This window comes from Salvelinus namaycush, unplaced genomic scaffold (assembly GCF_016432855.1).
Source record: "Salvelinus namaycush isolate Seneca unplaced genomic scaffold, SaNama_1.0 Scaffold1581, whole genome shotgun sequence".
NCBI lineage: Eukaryota > Metazoa > Chordata > Actinopteri > Salmoniformes > Salmonidae > Salvelinus > Salvelinus namaycush.
In genome coordinates this window covers 1-25134 of record NW_024058321.1, presented here as the reverse complement: position 1 = coordinate 25134, position 25134 = coordinate 1, and the positions used below count along the sequence as shown (strand labels likewise).

Genomic DNA, 25134 nt, shown 5'->3' with positions numbered 1-25134 from the left:
GCTCGGATTTTGTCTACATTGGCTAGTAGTCTACTCGGGAGCGGTGGGCGATGTGCCCGTCTACGGAGCCTGAACAGATGACGTCTGCCCCTTCTGCGGCGCCTTTGTTTTAAGTCGCCTGCTGGGATCCGATTCATTGTCCTGGGTGGTGGTCTAAACAGAGGAGCCGCTTTGGGAAAGTCGTATTCCTGGTCGTAATGTTGGTAAGTTGACGTTGCTCTTATATCCAATAGTTCCTCCCGGCTGTATGTAATAAGACTTAAGATTTCCTGGGGTAACAGTGTAATACATAAAAAAACAAATACTGCATAGTTTCCTAAGAACGCGAAGCGGCCATCTCTGTCGGCGCCGGATGTATTCACTTTTATCATCGAAGGAATGAGCGTTACACCAAGGCCTGTACTCTGGAGTGGGATCGATTTTGGAGGTGGAGGGTCCGTCATGGACTGGGGCGGTGTGTCACAGCATCATCGGACATTGCAGGCAATTTCAACGCTGTGCGTTACAGGGAAGACATCCTCCTCCCTCATGTGGTACCCTTCCTGCAGGCTCATCCTGACATGACCCTCCAGCATGACAATGCCACCACGCACAGAACGAGCAGTATGGCTGATTTCCTGCAAGACAGGAATGTCAGTGTTCTGCCATTGCCAGCGAGGAGCCCGGATCTCAATACCCATTGAGCACGTTTGGGACCTGTTGTATCGGAGGGTGAGGGCTAGGGCCATTCCCCCTCCCCCCCCCAGAAATGTCCGGGAAAATTGCAGGTGCCTTGGTGGAAGAGTGGGGTAACATCTCACAGCAATAACTGGCAAATCTGGTGCAGTCCATGAGGAGGAGATGCACTGCAGTACTTAATGCAGCTGGTGGCCACACCAGATACTGACTGTTACTTTTGATTTTAATCCCCCCTTTGTTCAGGGACACATTCCATTTCTGTTAGTCACATGTCTGCGGAACTTGTTCAGTTTGTCAGTGTTTGAATCTTTTCATGTTCATACAAATATTTACACATGTTCGGTGTGTGTGTCTGTCTCTCTCTCGGTGTGTGTCTGTCTCTCTCTCTCTCAGTGTTTTTGTCTGTCTGTCTCTTTTTTAAATGTACTTTGTATGTTATTTTTTATTTAACCAGGTAGGCCAGTTGAGAACAGGTTCTCATTTACAACTGCGACCTGGCCAAGATAAAGCAAAGCAGTACGACACAAACAACAACACAGAGTTACACATGGAATAAACAAACGTACAGTCAATAACACAATAGAAAAAGTCTATGTACAGTGTGTGCAAATGTAGTAAGATTAGGGAGGTAAGGCAATAAATAGGCCATAGTGGCAAGATAATTACAATATAGCAATTAAACACTGGAGTGATAGATGTGTAGAAGATGAGTGTGCAAGTAGAGATATTAGGGTGCGAAGGAGCAAAATAAATAAAATAACAGTATGGGGATGAGGTAGTTGGATGGGCTACTTGCAGATGGGCTGTGTACAGGTGCAATGATCGGTAAGCTGCTCTGACAGCTGATGCTTAAAGTTAGTGAGGGAGAAACAAGTCTCCAGCTTCAGTGATTTTTGCAATTCGTTCCAGTCATTGGCAGCAGAGAACTGGAAGGAAAGGCAGCCAAAGGAGGTGTTGGGTTTGGGGATGACCAGTGAAATATACCTGCTGGAGCGTGTGCTACGGGTGGGTGCTGCTATGGTGACCAGTGAGCTGAGATAAGGCGTGGCTTTACCTAGCATAGACTTATAGAATACTTAGTTGACCTGGAGCCAGTGGGTTTGGCGACCAATATGAAGCGAGAGCCAGCCAATGAGAGCATACAGTATCAGTGGTGGGTAGTACATGGGGCTTTGGTGACAACAGATGGCACTGTGATAGACTACATCCAATTTGCTGAGTAGAGTGTTGGAGGCTATTTTGTAAATGACATCGCCGAAGTCAAGGATCGATAGGATAGTCAGTTTTGCGAGGGTATGTTTGGCAGCATGAGTGAAGGAGGCTTTGTTGCGAAATAGGAAGCCGATTCTAGATTTAATTTGGATTGGAGATGCTTAATGTGAGTCTGGAAGGAGAGTTTACAGTCTAACCAGACACCTAGGTATTTGTAGTTGTCCACATCAGTCAGAACCGTCCAGAGTAGTGATGCTGAACGGGCGGGAGGGTGCGGGCAGCGATCGGTTGAAGAGCATGCATTTAGGTTTACTTGCATTTAAGAGCAGTTGGAGCCCACGGAAGGAGTGTTGTATGGCATTGAAGCTCGTCTGGAGGTTTGTTAACACAGTGTCCAAAGAAGGGCCAGATGTATACAGAATGGTGTCGTCTGCGTAGAGGTGGATCTGAGAATCACCAGCAGCAAGAGGGACATCATTGATGTATACAGAGAAGAGTCGGCCTGAGAATTGAATCCCGTGGCACCCCCATAGAGACTGCCAGAGGTCCGGACAACAGGCCCTCCGATTGACACACTGAACTCTGTCTGAGAAGTAGTTGGTGAACCACGCGAGGCAGTCACTTGAGAAACCAAGGCTGTTGAGTCTGCCAATAAGAATGCAGTGATTGACAGAGTCGAAAGCCTTGGCAGGTCAATGAAGACTGAACAAATTTTTATTTACAATGACGGCGTACCCCAGCCAAACCCGGACGACACTGGGCCGATTGTGCACCGCCCTATGGGCTGGCCGGATGTCATACAGGCTGGATTCGAACCAGGGACTGTAGTGACGCCTCTTGCACTGGGATGCAGTGCCTTAGACCGCTGCGCCACGCGGGAGCATGAAAGGCTAAATGATTTTCATGCTCGCTTCGAGGCAAGCAACACTTAACCATGCATGAGAGCACCAGCGGTTCTCGATGACTGTGTGATCATGCTCTCTGTAGCCGATGTGAGCGAAACCTATTTAAACGGGTCATTCACAAGGCCGAGGGACCAGACGGATTACTAGGGCATGTACTCCGAGCATGTGCTGACCAACTGTCAAGTGTCTACACTGATATTTTCAACCTCTCCCTGACCCAGTCTGTAATGCCTACATGTTTCAAGCAGACCACCATAGTCCCTGTGCCCAAGAATGTGAAGGTAACCTGCCTAAATGACTACTGCCCTGTAGCTCTCAGGTTCATAGCCATAAAGTGCTTTGAAAGGCTGGCAATGACTCACAAAAACACCATTATCCCGGAAACCTTTATACCCACTCCAATTCGTATACCGCCCCAACAGATCCAAATGTGATTTATTGCATATTTATTTTCATCAGGATATTTTCTACTTGCAGGCTGCAATGTTTTTATTTGTTTGTTTTATGTAGGCTGTTTTTACAGAGTTGGCAATAGAAGTTTGTTTATTTATCATTTAGAATATTAACCACATAACAATGATTTTGAGATTCAAAGACGTTATTATAAATGAAATGAAACTGTTCTACGAAAACATGCATATGAAAACCCTAACTGGCATGCAGATCAGTGAAAATGGCAAATTGGCACTCGACTGAAACAGTTTGCTGACCCCTGGTTGTAGCTAATTACTGGCACCTTCAGGAGTGGTAGGAGGATGGTTGGGTTGGTAGCAGGTCTCTGGCTCCTTCAGGTAGGAGGATGGTCGGGTCGGTAGCAGGTCTCTGGCTCCTTCAGGTAGGAGGATGGTCGGGTCGGTAGCAGGTCTCTGGCTCCTTCAGGTAGGAGGATGGTCGGGTCGGTAGCAGGTCTCTGGCTCCTTCAGGTAGGAGGATGGTCGGGCGGTAGCAGGTCTCTGGCTCCTTCAGGTAGGAGAATGGTTGGGTCGGTAGCAGGTCTCTGGCTCCTTCAGGTAGGAGGATGGTCGGTAGCAGGTCTCTGGCTCCTTCAGGTAGGAGGATGGTCGGGTCGGTAGCAGGTCTCTGGCTCCAGGTGGGAGGATGGTCGGGTCGGTAGCAGGTCTCTGGCTCCTTCAGGTAGGAGGATGGTCGGTAGCAGGTCTCTGGCTCCTTCAGGTAGGAGGATGGTCGGTAGCAGGTCTCTGGCTCCTTCAGGTGGGAGGATGGTTGGGTCGGTAGCAGGTCTCTGGCTCCTTCAGGTGGGACGATGGTTGGGTCGGTAGCAGGTCTCTGGCTCCTTCAGGTGGGACGATGGTTGGGTCGGTAGCAGGTCTCTGGCTCCAGGTGGGAGGATGGTTGGGTCGGTAGCAGGTCTCTGGCTCCTTCAGGTGGGAGGATGGTTGGGTCGGTAGCAGGTCTCTGGCTCCTTCAGGTGGGAGGATGGTTGGGTCGGTAGCAGGTCTCTGGCTCCTTCAGGTGGGAGGATGGTTGGGTCGGTAGCAGGTCTCTGGCTCCTTCAGGTAGGAGGATGGTCGGGTCGGTAGCAGGTCTCTGGCTCCTTCAGGTGGGAGGATGGTTGGGTCGGTAGCAGGTCTCTGGCTCCTTCAGGTGGGAGGATGGTTGGGTTGGTAGCAGGTCTCTGGCTCCTTCAGGTGGGAGGATGGTTGGGTCGGTAGCAGGTCTCTGGCTCCTTCAGGTGGGAGGATGGTTGGGTCGGTAGCAGGTCTCTGGCTCCTTCAGGTAGGAGGATGGTCGGGTTGGTAGCAGGTCTCTGGCTCCTTCAGGTAGGAGGATGGTCGGGTTGGTAGCAGGTCTCTGGCTCCTTCAGGTAGGAGGATGGTTGGGTCGGTAGCAGGTCTCTCTCCCTCCCTTGTGTCATTTGTGTCTGAATTATTTTGTCAGTGTGCTTAAAGCATCCGACAATCTCGGTGCGTATAATTGATTTTAATTAAAACACATAGGTCTATATATGAAAAATACACTTAAACATTTTGAACTTGCTCAAAAGACTGCTTTTGATCTGCCAATATATTATTTTGAGTTGGACAGCCCTACTGTTGACATTCCTGCTTTAAAGGATACCTATATTAAATACCTCATTTCCTGGGTTCTAAAATTGTTACATTTTTTCACATGATGTACAAAACTGAAAGTAAAAAGAAACCAAAATCAAACTTCTGAAGCATAGAAAAATTGCACATAGAATGGATAATGCTTATCAGACTTGTTTGCGGTGAGTGACAGATCTATTATTTACATTTCTTTCTGAAATGAGTTGGGTCTATAACAGACCTTTTAATGGGCTCTGCTCTATATTAATGTGCGCTTCTTTGTTTCTGTGTGTTTTCCAGGAATAGACTTCAAGATCAAAACTGTTGAACTCCAAGGAAAGAAGATCAAACTACAGATATGGTGAGTGGAGGAGGTGTGTGTGTAACAGGGAGGCATCGGAGCGGTTCAACGCCATCACCACCTGCTACAGTGAGTGCATAAAACATTAAGGACACCTGCTCTGTCCATGACACAGACTGACCAGGTGAATCCAGGTGAAAGCTATGATCCCTTATTGATGTCACTTGTTAAATCCACTTCAATCAGTGTAGATGAAGGGGAGGAGACAGGTTAAAGGAGGCTTTTTAAACCTTGAGACATGGATTGTGTATTTGTGTCATTCAGAGGGTGAATGGGCAGGGCAAAATGTAGGTGCCTTTGAATGGGGAATGGTAGTAGGTGCCAGGCGCACCGGTTTGTGTCTAGAACTGCAAAGCTGCTGGGTTTTCCGTGCTCAAGAATGGTCCACCACCCAAAGGACATCCAACCAACTTGACACCACTGTGGGATGCGTTATGATCAACATGGACCAGCATCCATGTGGAATGCTTTCAACACCTTGTTGAGTCCATGCCCTGATGAATTCAGGTTGTTCTGAGGGCAAAATACATTTTTTTAATATTACATTTACATAAGTATTCAGACCTTTTACTCAGTACTTTAACCTTTGGCAGCGATTACAGCTTCGAGTCTTTTTATGTATGACGCTACAAGCTTGGCACACCTGTATTTGGGGAGTTTCTCCCATTCTTCTCTGCAGATCCTCTCAAGCTCTGTCAGGTTGGATGGGGAGCGTCGCTGCACAGCTATTTTCAGGTCTCTCCAGAGATGTTCGATCGGGTTCAACTCCGGGCTCTGGCTGGGACACTCAAGGACATTCAGAGACTTGTCCTGAAGCCGCTCCTAAAGGGTTAAACAAATAGAAATATATTTTAGTAGCCACCCTTTGCCTTGATGACAGCTTTGCACACTCTTGGCATTCTCTCAACCAGCTTCATGAGGTAGTCACCTGGAATGCATTTCAGTTAACAGGTGTGCCTTGTTAAAAGGTAATTTGTGGAATTTATTTCCTTATTGCGTTTGAGCCAATCAGTTGTGTTGTGACAAGGTAGGGGTAGGGGTGGTAAACAGAAGATGGCCCGATTTTGGTAAAATACCAAGTCCCTATTATGTCAAGAACAGCTCAAATAAGCAAAGAGAAATGGCAGTCCATTACTTTAAGACATGAAGGTCAGTCATTCCAGAAAATTTCAGGAACTTTTAAATTTCTTCAAGTGCAGTTGCAAACAGCATCAAGTGCTATGATGAAACTGGCTCTCATGAGGACCGCCACAGGAAAGGAAGACCCAGAGTTTCCTCTGCTGCAGAGGATAAGTTCATTAGATTTACTCGCCTCAGATTGGAGCCCAAATAAATGCTTCACAGAGTTCAAATAACAGACATCTCAACATCAACTGTTCAGAGGAGACTGTGTGAATCAGGCCTTCATGGTCGAATTGCTGCAACAAAAAAAACACTACTAAAGAACACCAATAAGAAGAAGAGACTTGCTTGGGCCAAGAAACACAACCAATGGACATTAGACTGGTGGAAATCTGTTCTTTGGTCTGATGAGTCCAAATTTGAGATGTTTGGTTCCAACCGCCATGTCTTTGTGAGACGCAGAGTAGGTGAATGGATGATCTCCACATGTGTGGTTCCTACAGTGAAGCATGGAGGAGGAGGTGTGATGGTGTGGGGATGCTTTGCTGGTGACACTGTCGGTGATTTATTTAAGAGGGAAGGCACCACATACACCTGCAGTGATACGCCATCCCATCTGGTTTGCACTTAGTGGGACTGTCATTTGTTTTTCAACAGGACAATGACTCAACACAGCTCCATGCTGTGTAAGGGCTATTTGACCAAGAAGGAGAGTCATGGAGTGCTGCATCAGATGACTTGGCCTCCACAATCACCCGACCTAGAATCAATTTGGATGAGTTGGACCGCAGAGTGAAGGAAAGGCAGCCAACAAGTGCTCAGCATATGTGGGAACTCCTTCAAGACTGTTGGAAAAGCATTCCTCATGAAGATGCTTGAGAGAATGCCAGGAGTTTAAAAAGTGTGATAAGCTGTCAAGGCAAAGGGTGGCTACTTTGAATAATCTTTTTTTGGTTACAACATGATTCCATATGTGTTATTTCATAGTTTTGATGTCTTCACTATTATTCTACAATGTAGAAAATAGTAAAAATAAAAACCCTTGAATGAATAAGTGTCCAACCGTGTATCTGTATATACAGTTGAAGTCGGAAGTTCACATACACCTTAGCCAAATACATTTAAGAAAATTCCCTGTCTTAGGTCAGTTAGGATCACCACTTTTATTTTAAGAATGTGAAATGTCAGAATAATAGTAGAGAGAATGATTTATTTCAGCTTTTATTTATTACTTGTAGACCTCCAAGTCTGGTTCATCCTGAGGAGCAATTTCCAAATGCCTGAAGGTACCACGGTCGTCTGTACAAACAATAGTACGCAAGTATAAACACCATGGGACCACGCAGCCGTCATACCGCTCAGGAAGGAGACGCGTTCTGTCTCCTAGAGATGAACGTACTTTGGTGAGAAAAGTGCAAATCAATCCCAGAACAGCAAAGGACCTTGTGAAGACGCTGGAGGAAACAGGTACAAAAGTATCTATATCCACAGTAAAACAAGTCCTATATCGACATAACCTGAAAGGCCGCTCATCAAGGAAGAAGCCACTGCTCCAAAACCGCCATAAAATAGCCAGACTACGGTTTGCAACTGCACATGGGGACAAAGATCGTACTTTTTGGAGAAATGTTCTCTCGTCTGATTAAACAAAAATAAAACTGTTTGGCATTAATGACCATCGTTATGTTTGGAGGAAAAAGGGGGAGGCTTGCAAGCCGAAGAACACTATCCCAACCGTGAAGCACGGGGGTGGCAGCATCATGTTGTGGGGGTGCTTTGCTGCAGGAGGGACTGGTGCACTTCACAAAATAGATGGCATCATGAGGAAGTAAAATTATGTGCATATATTGAAGCAACATCTCAAGACATCAGTCAGGAAGTTAAAGCTTGGTCGCAAATGGGTCTTCCAAATGGACAATGACCCCAAGCATACTTCCAAAGTTGTGGCAAATGACTTAAGGACAACAAAGTCAAGGTATTGGAGTGGCCATCACAAAGCCCTGTGTAGACTTCTGACCCACTGGGTATGTGATGAAATAAATAAAAGCTGAAATAAATAATTCTCTATTATTCTGACATTTCACATTCTTAGGATCACCACTTTATTTTAACTGACCTAAGACAGGGAATTTTTACTAGGATTAAATGTCAGGAATTGTGAAAAACTGATTTAAATGTAATTGGCTAATGTGCATGTAAACTTCCCACTTCAACTGTATATAATGTGTTTAACAGGGACACAGCTGGTCAGGAGCGGTTCCACACCATCACCACGTCCTACTATCGAGGCGCCATGGGCATCATGCTGGTCTATGACATCACCAACGCCAAGAGCTTCGAGAACATCAGCAAGTGGCTCCGCAACATCGACGAGGTACACACACATTATACACACACACACACACACACACACACACACACACACACACACACACACACACACACACACACACACACACACACACACACACACACACATATACACACACACACACACACATTATACACATTATACACACATTATACACAGACACACATAGATACACAGACACACACATACAGACACACATTATACACAGACACACATTATACACAGACACACATTATACACAGACACACATTATACACAGACACACATTATACACAGACACACATTATACACAGACACACACACACACATTATACACACACACACACACACATTATACACACATTATACACACATTATACACACACAGTATACACACATTATACACACACATTATACACACATCACACACACACACATTATACACACACATTATACACAAAACACACATTATACACACATCACACACACACATATTATACACACACATTATACACACATCACACACACACATTATACACAAAACACACATTATACACACACACGATACACACACATTATACACACACACACACACATTATACACACACACACACACACATTATACACACACACACACACACATTATACACACACACACATTATACACACGCACACATTATACACACACACACACACATTATACACACACACACATTATACACACACACACATTATACACACACACACACACATTATACACACACACACATTATACACACGCACACACACACACACATTATACACACACACACACACATTATACACACACACACACACATTATACACACACACACACACATTATACACACACACACACACACACACCTACACACACACACACACACACACACATTATACACACACATTATACACACACACACACACATTATACACACACACACACACATTATACACACACACATTATACACACACACACACACACATTATACACACACACACACACACATTATACACACACACACACACACACACACACACACACACACACACACACATTATACACACACACACACATTATACACACACACACACATTATACACACACACACACATTATACACACACACACACATTATACACACACACACATTATACACACACACACATTATACACACACACACACACATTATACACACACACACACACACACACACACACACACACACACACACACACACACACACATTATACACACACACACACACACACACACACACACACATTATACACACACACACATTATACACACACACACATTATACGCAACATCGACGAGGTACAAACAGATTATACACACGCGCACACGCGCACACACACACACATTATACACACGCACATTCTCACACAAATATAGATAGAGATACAGTTGAAGTCGGAAGTTTACATGCACCTCAGCATAATACATTTAAAATCAGTTTATTTTAAGAATGTGAAATGTCAGAATAATAGTAGAGAGAATGATATATTTCAGCTTGTATTTCTTTCATCACATTCCCAGTGGGTCAGAAGTTCACATACACTCAATTAGTATTTGGTAGCATTGCCTTTAAATTGTTTAAACTTGGGTCAAATGTTTCAGGTAGCCTTCCACAAGCTTCCCACAATAAGTTGGGTGAATTTTGGCCCATTCCTCCTGACAGAGCTGGTGTAACTGAATCAGGTTTGTAGGCCTCCTTGCTCGCACACGCTTTTTCAGTTCTGCCCACAAATGTTCTATAGGATTGAGGTCAGGGCTTTGTGATGGCCACTTCAATACCTTGACTTTGTTGTCCTTATGCCATTTTGCCACGACTTTGGAAGTATGCTTGGGGTCATTGTCCATTTGGAAGACCCATTTGCGACCAAGCTTTAACTTCCTGACTGATGTCTTGAGATGCTGCTTCAATATATCCACATCATTTTCCTTTCTCATGATGCCATTTGTTTGTGTGAAGTGCACCAGTCCCTCCTACAGAAAAGCACCCCCACAACATGATGCTGCCACCCCCGTGCTTCACGGTTGGGATGGTTTTCTTCAGCTTGCAAGCCTCCCCCTTTTCCCTCCAAACATAACGATGGTCATTATGGCCAAACAGTTGGCTACTTTTGTTTCATCAGACCAGAGGACATTTCTCCAAAAAGTACGATCTTTGTCCCCATGTGTAGTTGCAAACCGTAGTGTGGCTATTTTATGGCGGTTTTAAGTTCCAGACTGTCTTTTTACTGTTTTACTTCTTTATCGTTCACCTAATACCTTTTGTGCGCTATTGGTTAGAGCCTGTAAGCCTCATTTCACTGTAAGGTCTACTACACCTGTTGTATTTGACGCACATGACAAATAAACTTTCATTTGAGGTCTTGAGATGTTGCTTCAATATATCCACATAATTTTCCTACCTCATGATGCCATCTATTTTTTGAAGTTCAGTCCCTCCTGCAGCTAAGCACCCCCACAACATGATGCTGCCACCCCCGTGCTTCACTGTTGGGATGTTGTTCTTCGGCTTGCAAGCGTCCCCCTTTTTCCTCCAAACAGAACGATGATCATTAGTGCCAAACAGTTCTATTTTTGTTTCATCAGACCAGAGACTGGTGTTTTGCGGGTACTATTTAATGAAGCTGCCAGTTGAGGACTTGCGAGGCATCTGTTTCTCAAACTAGACACTCTAATGTACTTGTCCTCTTGTTAAGTTGTGCACTGGGGCCTCCCACTCCTCTTTCTATTCTGGTTAGAGACAGTTTGCACTGCTCTGTGAAGGGAATAGTACACAGCGTTGTACGAGATCTTCAGTTTCTTGGCAATTTCTCACAAGGAATAGCCTTAATTTCTCAGAACAAGAATAGACTGACGAGTTTCAGAAGAAAGGTCTTTGTTTCTGGCCATTTTGAGCCTGTAATCGAACCCACAAATGCTGATACTCCAGATACTCAACTAGTCTAAAGAAGGCCAGTTTTATTGCTTCTTTAATCAGACAACAGTTTTCAGCTCTGTTAATATAATTGCAAAAGGGTTTTCTAATGATCAATTAGCCTTTTAAAATGATAACCTTGGATTAGCTAACACAGCGTGTCATTTGAACACAGGAGTGATGGTTGCTGATAATGGGTCTCTGTACGCCTATGTAGATATTCCATATAAAATCAGCCGTTTCCAGCTACAATAGTCATTTACAGCTTTAACAGTGTCTACACTGTATTTCTGATCAAGTTAATGGAAGAAAAAAAGTGCTTTTCTTTCAAAAACAAAAACATTTCTAAGTGACCCCAAACTTTTGAATGGTAGTGTGTATACACACACACACACACACACACTGTACACACACACACTGTACAGACACATACACACACTGTACAGACACACACACACACACACACACACACACACACACGTTATATAGTTGTGAAGAGAGAATCCTGCTAAAGCATTCAATGCAGCATTCAGAGAGATGCTGGATGGGGTTAGTCTGTACTATGATGGGGTTAGTCTGTACTATGATGGGGTTAGTCTGTACTATGATGGGGTTAGTCTGTACTATGATGGGGTTAGTCTACTATGATGGGGTTAGTCTACTATGATGGGGTTAGTCTGTACTATGATGGGGTTAGTCTGTACTATGATGGGGTTAGTCTGTACTATGATGGGGTTAGTCTGTACTATGTTGGGGTTAGTCTGTACTATGTTGGGGTTAGTCTGTACTATGTTGGGGTTAGTCTGTACTATGTTGGGGTTAGTCTGTACTATGTTGGGGTTAGTCTGTACTATGATGGGGTTAGTCTGTACTATGATGGGGTTAGTCTGTACTATGATGGGGTTAGTCTGTACTATGATGGGGTTAGTCTGTACTATGATGGGGTTAGTCTGTACTATGATGGGGTTAGTCTGTACTATGATGGGGTTAGTCTGTACTATGATGGGGTTAGTCTGTACTATGATGGGGTTAGTCTGTACTATGATGGGGTTAGTCTGTACTATGATGGGGTTAGTCTGTACTATGATGGGGTTAGTCTGTACTATGATGGGGTTAGTCTGTACTATGATGGGGTTAGTCTGTACTATGATGGGGTTAGTCTGTACTATGATGGGGTTAGTCTGTACTATGATGGGGTTAGTCTGTACTATGATGGGGTTAGTCTGTACTATGATGGGGTTAGTCTACTATGATGGGGTTAGTCTGCACTATGATGGGGTTAGTCTGTACTATGATGGGGTTAGCCTGATGGGGTTAGTCTGTACTATGATGGGGTTAGTCTGTACTATGATGGGGTTAGTCTGTACTATGTTGGGGTTAGTCTGTACTATGTTGGGGTTAGTCTGTACTATGATGGGGTTAGTCTGTACTATGATGGGGTTAGTCTGTATTATGATGGGGTTAGTCTACTATGATGGGGTTAGTCTACTATGATGGGGTTAGTCTGTACTATGATGGGGTTAGTCTGTACTATGATGGGGTTAGTCTGTACTATGTTGGGGTTAGTCAGTACAGACTAACCCCAACATAGTACAGACTAACCCCAACATAGTACAGCCTAACCCCAACATAGTACAGACTAACCCCATCATAGTACAATGTTGGGGTTAGGCTGTACTATGTTGGGGTTAGTCTGTACTATGTTGGGGTTAGTCTGTACTATGTTGGGGTTAGTCTGTACTATGATGGGGTTAGTCTGTACTATGATGGGGTTAGTCTGTATTATGATGGGGTTAGTCTGTATTATGATGGGGTTAGTCTGTACTATGATGGGGTTAGTCTGTACTATGATGGGGTTAGTCTGTACTATGATGGGGTTAGTCTGTACTATGATGGGGTTAGTCTGTACTATGATGGGGTTAGTCTGTACTATGATGGGGTTAGTCTGTATTATGATGGGGTTAGTCTGTACTATGATGGGGTTAGTCTGTACTATGATGGGGTTAGTCTGTACTATGATGGGGTTAGTCTGTACTATGATGGGGTTAGTCTGTACTATGATGGGGTTAGTCTGTACTATGATGGGGTTAGTCTGTACTATGATGGGGTTAGTCTGTACTATGATGGGGTTAGTCTGTATTATGATGGGGTTAGTCTGTATTATGATGGGGTTAGTCTGTACTATGTTGGGGTTAGTCTGTACTATGTTGGGGTTAGTCTGTACTATGTTGGGGTTAGTCTGTACTATGTTGGGGTTAGTCTGTACTATGATGGGGTTAGTCTGTACTATGATGGGGTTAGTCTGTATTATGATGGGGTTAGTCTACTATGATGGGGTTAGTCTGTACTATGATGGGGTTAGTCTGTACTATGATGGGGTTAGTCTGTACTATGATGGGGTTAGTCTGTACTATGATGGGGTTAGTCTGATGGGGTTAGTCTGATGGGGTTAGTCTGATGGGGTTAGTCTGATGGGGTTAGTCTGATGGGGTTAGTCTGTACTATGATGGGGTTAGTCTGTACTATGATGGGGTTAGTCTGTACTATGATGGGGTTAGTCTGTACTATGATGGGGTTAGTCTGTACTATGATGGGGTTAGTCTGTACTATGATGGGGTTAGTCTGTACTATGATGGGGTTAGTCTGTACTATGTTGGGGTTAGTCTGTACTATGATGGGGTTAGTCTGTACTATGATGGGGTTAGTCTGTACTATGTTGGGGTTAGTCTGTACTATGTTGGGGTTAGTCTGTACTATGATGGGGTTAGTCTACTATGATGGGGTTAGTCTGTACTATGATGGGGTTAGTCTGTACTATGTTGGGGTTAGTCTGTACTATGATGGGGTTAGTCTGTACTATGATGGGGTTAGTCTGTACTATGATGGGGTTAGTCTGTACTATGATGGGGTTAGTCTGTACTATGATGGGGTTAGTCTGTACTATGATGGGGTTAGTCTGTACTATGATGGGGTTAGTCTGTACTATGATGGGGTTAGTCTGTACTATGATGGGGTTAGTCTGTACTATGATGGGGTTAGTCTGTACTATGATGGGGTTAGTCTGTACTATGATGGGGTTAGTCTGTACTATGATGGGGTTAGTCTGTACTATGATGGGGTTAGTCTGTACTATGATGGGGTTAGTCTGTACTATGATGGGGTTAGTCTGCACTATGATGGGGTTAGTCTGCACTATGATGGGGTTAGTCTGCACTATGATGGGGTTAGTCTGCACTATGATGGGGTTAGTCTGTACTATGATGGGGTTAGTCTGTACTATGATGGGGTTAGTCTGTACTATGATGGGGTTAGTCTGTACTATGATGGGGTTAGTCTGTACTATGATGGGGTTAGTCTGTACTATGATGGGGTTAGTCTGTACTATGATGGGGTTAGTCTACTATGATGGGGTTAGTCTGTACTATGATGGGGTTAGTCTGTACTATGATGGGGTTAGTCTGTACTATGATGGGGTTAGTCTGTACTATGATGGGGTTAGTCTGTACTATGATGGGGTTAGTCTGTACTATGATGGGGTTAGTCTGTACTATGATGGGGTTAGTCTCTACTATGATGGGGTTAGTCTCTACTATGATGGGGTTAGTCTGTACTATGTTGGGGTTAGTCTGTACTATGATGGGGTTAGTCTGCACTATGATGGGGTTAGTCTGCACTATGATGGGGTTAGCCTGCACTATGATGGGGTTAGTCTGTACAGACAATCTAACCCCATCATCGTACAGACTAACTAACCCCAACACATAGTACAGACTGTTGGGGTCAGTCTGTACGACGACGCGCCGGGGTCAGTCGCTACGACGACGCGCCGGGGTGTTGTGTGATGGGGTTGGAGTTAGTCTGTAACATGTGTTTCAGCATGCCAACGAGGACGTGGAGAGAATGCTGCTAGGCAACAAGTGTGACATGGAGGACAAGAGGGTGGTACCAAAAGCCAAGGGAGAGCAGGTAAGACAAACTATCATTTCAATAGGCTCCATGTTGTTTTAACAGTAGACACGCCTTTCAGCCTGGCAGAGAACGTTGCCAGGCGTCGCTGTTAGCATCAGATGCATGTCAACCTGCAATGTGCAGCAAATGTACGACCCAACGCTTGATATATATATGATAAATGGTGTAGTAACTTATCTAGGATTCATTGCATGAAGAAATATTTGTGGAAATACATATATTTAAATAAGATATATATATAGTTATTTGTTTAGATACTCAATGATATGTTTTGTATAATTCTATCAATCAAATGTATTTATAAATCCCTTCTTACATCAGCTGATATCTCAAAGTGCTGTACAGAAACCCAGCCTAAAACCCCAAACAGCAAGCAATGCAGGTGTAGAAGCACGGTGGCTAGGAAAAACTCCTTAGAAAGGCCGTAACCTAGGAAGAAACCTAGAGAGGAACCAGGCTATGAGGGGTGGCCAGTCCTCTTCTGGCTGTGCCGGGTGGAGATGATAACAGAACATGGCCAAAATGTTCAAAATGTTCATAGATGACCAGCATGGTCAAATAATAATAATCACAGTGGTTGTCGAGGGTGCAACAGGTCAGCACCTCAGAAGTAAATGTCAGTTGGCTTTTCATAGCTGATCAGAGTATCTCTACCGCTCCTGCTGTCTCTAGAGAGTTGAAAACAGCAGGTCTGGGACAAGTTAGCACGTCCAGTGAACAGGTCAGGGTTCCACAGCCGCAGGCAGAACAGTTGAAACTGGAGCAGCAGCACGACCAGGTGGACTGGGGACAGCAAGGAGTCATCAGGCCAGGTAGTCCTGAGGCATGGTCCTAGGGCTCAAGTCTTCCGAGAGAAAGAGAGAGAATTAGAGAGAGCCGTCTTAAATTCACACAGTACACCGGATAAGACAGGAGAAATACTCCAGATATAACAGACTGACCCTAGCCCCCCGACACAAACTATTGCAGCATAAATACTGGAGGCTGAGACAGGAGGGGTCGGGAGACACTGTGGCACCGTCTGACGATACCGCCAGACAGGGCCAAACAGGAAGGATATAACCCCACCCACTTTGCCAAAACACAGCCCCCCACACCACTAGAGGGATATCTTCAATCACCAACTTACTATCCTGAGACAAAGCCGAGTATAGCACATGAAGACCTCCCCCACGCCACAAACCCGAGGGGGGGCGCCAACCCGGACAGGAAGACCACGTCAGTGACTCAACCCACTCAAGTGACGCACCCCTTCTAGGGACGGCATGGAAGAGCACCAGTAAGCCAGTGACTCAGCCCCTGTAATAGGGTTAGAGGCAGAGAATCCCAGTGGAGAGAGGGGAACCGGCCAGGCAGAGACAGCAAGGGCGGTTCGTTGCTCCAGTGGCTTTCCGTTTACCTTCACACTCCTGGGCCAGACTACACTCAGTCATAGGACCTACTGAAGAGATAAGTCTTCAGTAAAGACTTAAAGGTCGAGACCGAGTCTGCGTCTGTCACATGGGAAGGCAGACCATTCCATAAAAATGGAGCTCTATAGGAGAAAGCCCTGCCTCCAGCTGTTTGCTGCGAAATTTTAGGGTCAATAAGGAGGCCTGCGTCTTGTGACCGTAGCGTACGTGCAGGTATGTACGGCAGGACCAAATTGGAAAGATAGGTAGGAGCAAGCCCATGTAACGCTTTGTAGGTCAGCAGTAAAACATTGAAATGAGCCCTTCCCTTAACAGGAAGCCAGTGTAGAGAGGCTAGCACTGGAGTAATATGATCAATGTTTTGGGTTCTAGTCAAGATTCTAGCAGCCGTGTTTAGCACTAACTGAAGTTTATTTAGTGCTTTATCCGGGTAGCCGGAAAGTAGAGCATTGCAGTAGTCTAACCTAGAAGTGACAAAAGCATGGATACATTTTTCGGCATTATTTTTGGACAAAGTTTTAGATTTTTTTCAATGTTAGGTAGATGGAAAAAGCTGTTCTTGAAACAGTCTTGATATGTTCGTCAAAAGAGAGATCTGGGTCCAGAGTAAAGCCGAGGTCCTGCAGTTTTGAGACGACTGTACAACCATCAAGATTCATTGTCAGGTCCAACAGAAGATATTTGTTTCTTGGGACCTAGAACTAGCATCTCTGTTTTGTCCAAGTTTAAAAGTAGAACATTTGCTGCTATCCACTTCCTTATGTCTGAAACACAGGCTTCCAGGGAGGGCAGTTTTGGGGTTTCACCATGTTTCATCGAAATGTACAGCTGTGTGTCGTCCGCATAGCAGTGAAAGTTAACATTATGTTTTCGAATAACATCCCCAAGAGGTAAAATATATAGTGAAAACAATAGTGGTCCTAAAACGGAACCTTGAGGAACACCGAAATGTACAGTTGATTTGTCAGAGGACAAACCATTCACAGAGACAAACTGATATCTTTCCGACAGATAAGATCTAAACCAGGCCAGAACTTGTCCGTGTAAACCAATTTGGGTTTCCAATCTCTCTAAAGGAATGTGGTGATCGATGGTATCGAATGCAGCCTTAAGGTCTAGGAGCACGAGGACAGATGCAGAGCCTCGGTCTGACGCCATTACAAGGTCATTTACCACCTTCACGAGTGCAGTCTTGCTATGATGGGGTCTCAAACCAGAATGAAGCGTTTCGTATACATACATTGGTCTTCAGGAAGGCAGTGAGGTGCTGCGGAACAGCTTTTTTTTTTTTTTTTGAGAGGAATGGAAGATTCGATATAGGCCAGTAGTTTTTTTAAATATTTTCTGGGTCAAGGTTTGGCATTTTCAAGAGAGGCTTTATTACTGCCACTTTTAGTGAGTTTGGTACACGTTCGGAGGATAGGGAGCCGTTTATTATGTTCAACATAGGAGGACCAAGCACAGGAAGCAGCTCTTTCAGTAGTTTAGTTGGAATTAGGGTCCAGTATGCAGCTTGAAGGTTTAGAGGCCATGATTATTTTCATCATTGTGTTAAGATGTAGTATTAAAAATACTTGAGTGTCTCCCTTGATCCTAGGTCCTGGCAGAGTTGTGCAGACTCAGGACAACTGAGCTTTGGAGGAATACGCAGATTTAAAGAGGAGTCCATAATTTGCTTTTTAATGATCATGATCTTTTCGTCAGTTAATGAATTGATCACTGCTGAAGTGAAAGCCATCCTCTCTTGGGGAATGCTGCTGCTGCTTTTTAGTTAGCTTTGTGACTGTATCAAAAATACATTTTGGATTGTTCTTATTTTCCTCAATTACGTTGGAAAAGTAGGATGATCGAGCAGCAGTGAGGGCTCTTCGGTACTGCACGGTACTGTCTTTCCAAGCTAGTCGGAAGACTTCCAGTTTGGTGTGGCGCCATTTCTGTTCCAATCTTCTGGAAGCTTGCTTCAGAGCTCGGGTATTTTCTGTATACCAGGGAGCTAGTTTCTTATGACAAATGTTTTTTGTTTTTAGGGGTGAGACTGCATCTAGGGTATTACGCAAGGTTAAATTGAGTTCCTCAATTTAACTGATTTCTTTACTCTGACGTCCTTGGGAAAGTAGAGGGAGTCTTGGAAGGACATCTAGGAATCTTTGCGTTGTCAGAGAATTTATAGCACAGCGTTTGATGATCCTTGGTTGGGGTCTGAGCAGATTATTTGTTGCGATTGCAAACGTGATAAAATGGTGGTCCGATAGTCCAGGATTATAAGGAAAAACATTAAGATGCACAACATTTATTCCATGGGACAAAACTAGGTCCAGAGTATGACCGTGGCAGTGAGCAGGTCCAGAGAATGTTGGACAAAACGCACTGAGTCAATGACGGCTCCGAAAGCCTTTTGGAATGGGTCTGTGGACTTTTCCATGTAAATATTAAAGTCACCAAAAATGTGAATATTATCTGCCATGACTACAAGATCCGATAGGACTTCAGGGAACTACTTTCGTTTGACAAAGTAGAAATGAAGAAGATTATAATCTAACCGTCCATGTTGGTGAAATGTTTTGCTGAATTCCTAAACAAATCACCATTGCATGAACAACTGTAAAGAAATAGCATATTTTACGTTTGTTATGTTACAAATGTTTGCTTAGTAGCCAAATCAATGCTGCTGCGGGAGTGGTATTGTGGTGAATGCAGGAATCTTCTTGGAAAAAGTGACATTTGGAAATAGAGCTGCACCTATTGAATTAAGAGTTATATGACAACAGTACGTGTTATAAAAAAGGCAGAAAATGCTCTTTCAGATTTCTATATAGAAATCAGTGTTTTATCTGCATGTGACTTTGAAGGAGGATTTGATACTGTGATGCTCCTTTCTCTGCATCTGTCTAAGATGCACCCATCTCTTCATGTACAACTTGACAGCTGATAATTTTGTCACTCATCATATTATTGTCCATTTAATCTCGTCTATAGGCTAACTCTTTTTATGTGTGAAATTGTTTTCGGTGTAGTTTTGATTGGCTGGATATGCAGGCCGACTGGCATCGTTTGATTCCCGCTCATCAATTTGGATTAAGTCAAGGATATGTTTTGCATTATTCTAAAGGCCTTCTGCAACAAGTAGCCTGTTCATTTCCCTTACAATAAATTAGATTAGTAGTGGAATTACAGTAAATAATTTCCCCTACAATAAATTAGATTAGTAGTGGAATTACAGTAAATAATTTCCCCTACAATAAATTAGATTAGTAGTGGAATTACAGTAAATAATTTCCCTACAATAAATTAGATTAGTAGTGGAATTACAGTAAATAATTTCCCCTACAATAAATTAGATTAGTAGTGGAATTACAGTAAATAATTTCCCCTACAATAAATTAGATTAGTAGTGGAATTACAGTAAATAATTTCCCCTACAATAAATTAGATTAGTAGTGGAATTACAGTAAATCAAGCAGTCCTGAAACAGTTTATTTTTACAAAGTAAAAGATAATGTTATTATTCCGCAAGGCGAGCTGTCAAAACGTAAAAGATAATGTTATCATTCCGCAAGGCGAGCTGTCAAAAAGATAATGTTATCATTCTCCAAGGCGAGCTGTCAAAAAGATAATGTTATCATTCCGCAAGGCGAGCTGTCAAAACGATAATGTTATCATTCTCCAAGGCGAGCTGTCAAAACGATAATGTTATCATTCCGCAAGGCGAGCTGTCAAAACGATAATGTTATCATTCTGCAAGGCGAGCTGTCAAAACGTAAAAGATAATGTTATCATTCTGCAAGGCGAGCTGTCAAAACGATAATGTTATCATTCTGCAAGGCGAGCTGTCAAAACGATAATGTTATCATTCCGCAAGGCGAGCTGTCAAAACGTAAAAGATAATGTTATCATTCCGCAAGGCGAGCTGTCAAAAAGATAATGTTATCATTCTCCAAGGCGAGCTGTCAAAAAGATAATGTTATCATTCCGCAAGGCGAGCTGTCAAAACGATAATGTTATCATTCTCCAAGGCGAGCTGTCAAAACGATAATGTTATCATTCCGCAAGGCGAGCTGTCAAAACGATAATGTTATCATTCTGCAAGGCGAGCTGTCAAAACGTAAAAGATAATGTTATCATTCTGCAAGGCGAGCTGTCAAAACGATAATGTTATCATTCTGCAAGGCGAGCTGTCAAAACGATAATGTTATCATTCCGCAAGGCGAGCTGTCAAAACGTAAAAGATAATGTTATCATTCTCCAAGGCGAGCTGTCAAAACGATAATGTTATCATTCTGCAAGGCGAGCTGTCAAAACGTAAAAGATAATGTTATCATTCTCCAAGGCGAGCTGTCAAAACGATAATGTTATCATTCCGCAAGGCGAGCTGTCAAAACGATAATGTTATCATTCCGCAAGGCGAGCTGTCAAAACGATAATGTTATCATTCCGCAAGGCGAGCTGTCAAAACGATAATGTTATCATTCTGCAAGGCGAGCTGTCAAAACGATAATGTTATCATTCTGCAAGGCGAGCTGTCAAAACGATAATGTTATCATTCTGCAAGGCGAGCTGTCAAAACGTAAAAGATAATGTTATCATTCTCCAAGGCGAGCTGTCAAAACGATAATGTTATCATTCTGCAAGGCGAGCTGTCAAAACGTAAAAGATAATGTTATCATTCTCCAAGGCGAGCTGTCAAAACGTAAAAGATAATGTTATCATTCTGCAAGGCGAGCTGTCAAAACGATAATGTTATCATTCTGCAAGGCGAGCTGTCAAAACGTAAAAGATAATGTTATCATTCTCCAAGGCGAGCTGTCAAAACGATAATGTTATCATTCCGCAAGGCGAGCTGTCAAAACGATAATGTTATCATTCCGCAAGGCGAGCTGTCAAAACGATAATGTTATCATTCCGCAAGGCGAGCTGTCAAAACGATAATGTTATCATTCCGCAAGGCGAGCTGTCAAAACGATAATGTTATCATTCCGCAAGGCGAGCTGTCAAAACGATAATGTTATCATTCTGCAAGGCGAGCTGTCAAAACGTAAAAGATAATGTTATCATTCTGCAAGGCGAGCTGTCAAAACGTAAACGATAATGTTATCATTCTGCAAGGCGAGCTGTCAAAACGATAATGTTATCATTCCGCAAGGCGAGCTGTCAAAACGATAATGTTATCATTCTGCAAGGCGAGCTGTCAAAACGATAATGTTATCATTCTCCAAGGCGAGCTGTCAAAACGATAATGTTATCATTCTGCAAGGCGAGCTGTCAAAACGATAATGTTATCATTCCGCAAGGCGAGCTGTCAAAACGTAAAAGATAATGTTATCATTCCGCAAGGCGAGCTGTCAAAACGTAAAAGATAATGTTATCATTCTGCAAGGCGAGCTGTCAAATTATTAACATGAGCGGCAACGCTGATAAACAGGCATAACACAACCTCATTACACTGTTGTTCTAAATTAAATCAACTTTATCATTCAGTTAGGCCTCATTTTAAATTAGATTGTGAAGCAAACCTGCACAATTATTGCCCATTCCGTCCATTTGTCATTCATTCAGTGGGCTAGCATCGTTTGCTTCGCTGGATAGTCAAGGATATGTTTTGCGTTGTTCTATTTTTCTGAAGGTCTACTGCAACATGTAGCATATGTTTGTTTCCCTTACATTTGTAATAGAGTTATAGTAATTAAAACAGTCCTGTCCTCTTTCGCTCTCTCTCAGATTGCCAGAGAACATGGTATTAGGTTTTTTGAGACGAGTGCTAAGGCCAACATCAGCATCGAGAAGGCTTTCCTCACGCTAGCAGAAGACATCCTCAGAAAGGTTGGTGGTGTGTGTATCTCTAGCATGTGTGTATGTACACTACCAGTCAAAAGTCTGGACACACCTACTCATTCCAGGGTTTTTCTTTATTTGACTTTTTTCTACATTGTAGAATATTAGTGACGACATCAAAACTATGAAATAACACATATGGAATCATGTAGTAACCAAAAAACTGTTAAACAAATCAAAATATATTTTAGATTCTTCAAAGTAGCCACCCTTTGCCTTGATGACAGCTTTGCACACTCTTGGCATTCTCTCAACCAGCTTCATGAGTTAGTCACCTGGAATAGGTGCGCCTTGTTAAAAGTTAATTTGTGGATCTGCAGTCCAAATAAATGCTTAACAGAGTTCAAGGAGACTGCATGAATCAGGCCTTCATGGTCGAATTGCTGCAAAGAAAACACTACTAAAGGACACCAATATTAATAATAAGAGACTTGCTTGGGCCAAAAAACACGAGCATTGGACATTTGACCGGTGGAAATATGTCCTTTGGTCCAAATGTGCTATTTTTGGTTCCAATCGACGTGTTTGTGAGACGCAGAGTAAGTGAACGGATGATCTCCGCATGTGTGGTTCCCACAGTGAAGCATGGAGGAGGAGGTGTGATGGTGCTTTGCTGGTGACACTGTCGTGATTTATTTAAGCGGGAAGGCACACTTAACCAGCATGGCTACCACAGCATTCTGCAGCGATACGCCATCCCATCTGGTTTGTGCTTAGTGGGACTATCATTTGTTTTTCAACAGGACAATGACCCAACACACCTCCAGGCTGTGTAAGGGATATTTGACCAAGAAGTAGAGTGATGGAGTGCTGCATCAGATGACCTGGTCTCCACAATCATCCAACATCGATTCAATTTGGATGGTTTGGGATGAGTTGGACCACAGAGTGAAGGAAACGCGGCCAACAAGTGCTCAGCATATGTGGGAACTCCTTCAAGACTGTTGAAAAAGCATTCCTCATGAAGCTGGTTGAGAGAATGCAAAGTTGTCTAGGCAAAGGGTGGCTACTTTCAACAATCTCAAATCTCAAATATATTTTGTTTCTTTAACACATTTTTGGTTACTACATGATTCCCTATGTGTTTCGTAGCTTTGATGTCTTCACTATTATTCTACAATGTAGAAAATAGTCCAAATGAATCGGTAGGTGTGTCCAAACCTTTGACTGGTACTGTATATGTGATGATGGTGGTGTAAGTAATGTTTGTATGTGTAATGTGGGTGTAATGTGGGTGTAATGTGGGTGTAATGTGGGTGTGTATATATAATGGGTGTGTAATGTGGGTGTAATGTGGGTGTAATGTGGGTGTAATGTGGGTGTAATGTGGGTGTAATATGTGTGTAATGTGTGTGTGTGTGTGTGTATATATATATATATATATATATAACGTGTGTGTATAATGTGGGTGTAATGTGGGTGTGTGTATATATATATATAACGTGTGTGTATAATGTGGGTGTAATGTGGGTGTGTGTATATATATATATAACGTGTGTGTAATGTGGGTGTGTGTATATGTAATGTGGGTGTAATGTGTGTGTAATGTGGGTGTAATGTGTGTGTAATGTGGGTGTAATGTGTGTGTAATGTGTGTGTAATGTGGGTGTAATGTGGGTGTGTGTATATATAATGTGGGTGTAATGTGGGTGTAATGTGTGTGTAATGTGGGTGTAATGTGTGTAATGTGGGTGTAATGTGTGTAATGTGGGTGTAATGTGGGTGTGTGTATATATGTGGGTGTAATGTGGGTGTAATGTGTGTGTAATGTGGGTGTAATGTGGGTGTAATGTGGGTGTAATGTGGGTGTGTGTATATATATATAATGTGTGTGTAATGTGGGTGTAATGTGGGTGTAATGTGGGTGTGTGTATATATATATAACGTGTGTGTAATGTGTGTGTAACGTGTGTATAATGTGGGTGTGTGTATATATATATGTGTGGGTAATGTGGGTGTAATGTGGGTGTGTGTATATATATATATAACATGTGTGTAATGTGTGTAACGTGTGTATAATGTGGGTGTGTGTATATATATATATAACGTGTGTGTAATGTGTGTATAATGTGGGTGTAATGTGGGTGTGTGTATATATATATATAACGTGTGGGTGTAATGTGGGTGTGTGTATATATATATATAACGTGTGTGTGTAATGTGGGTGTAATGTGGGTGTGTGTATATATAATGTGTGGGTAATGTGTGTGTAATGTGGGTGTAATGTGTGTGTAATGCGGGTGTAATGTGGGTGTAATGTGGGTGTGTGTATATATAT

General features: G+C 43.1%; 1 protein-coding gene across 1 annotated transcript in view; it reads left to right on the top strand.

Annotated features, from left to right (window-relative positions):
* LOC120037130 (ras-related protein Rab-10-like) overlaps positions 1–22851 on the top strand; it is a gene marked incomplete at its 3' end in the record, with an annotated part of 28431 nt that extends 5580 nt beyond the window's left edge. Inside the window, exons 2-5 of the mRNA XM_038983304.1 lie at positions 5144–5204; positions 8562–8700; positions 15523–15612; positions 22743–22851. Of these exons, the coding sequence (XP_038839232.1) occupies positions 5144–5204; positions 8562–8700; positions 15523–15612; positions 22743–22851 (399 nt within the window). The remainder of the gene's footprint in view (positions 1–5143; positions 5205–8561; positions 8701–15522; positions 15613–22742) is intronic.
* Positions 22852–25134: the final 2283 nt, after the last annotated feature.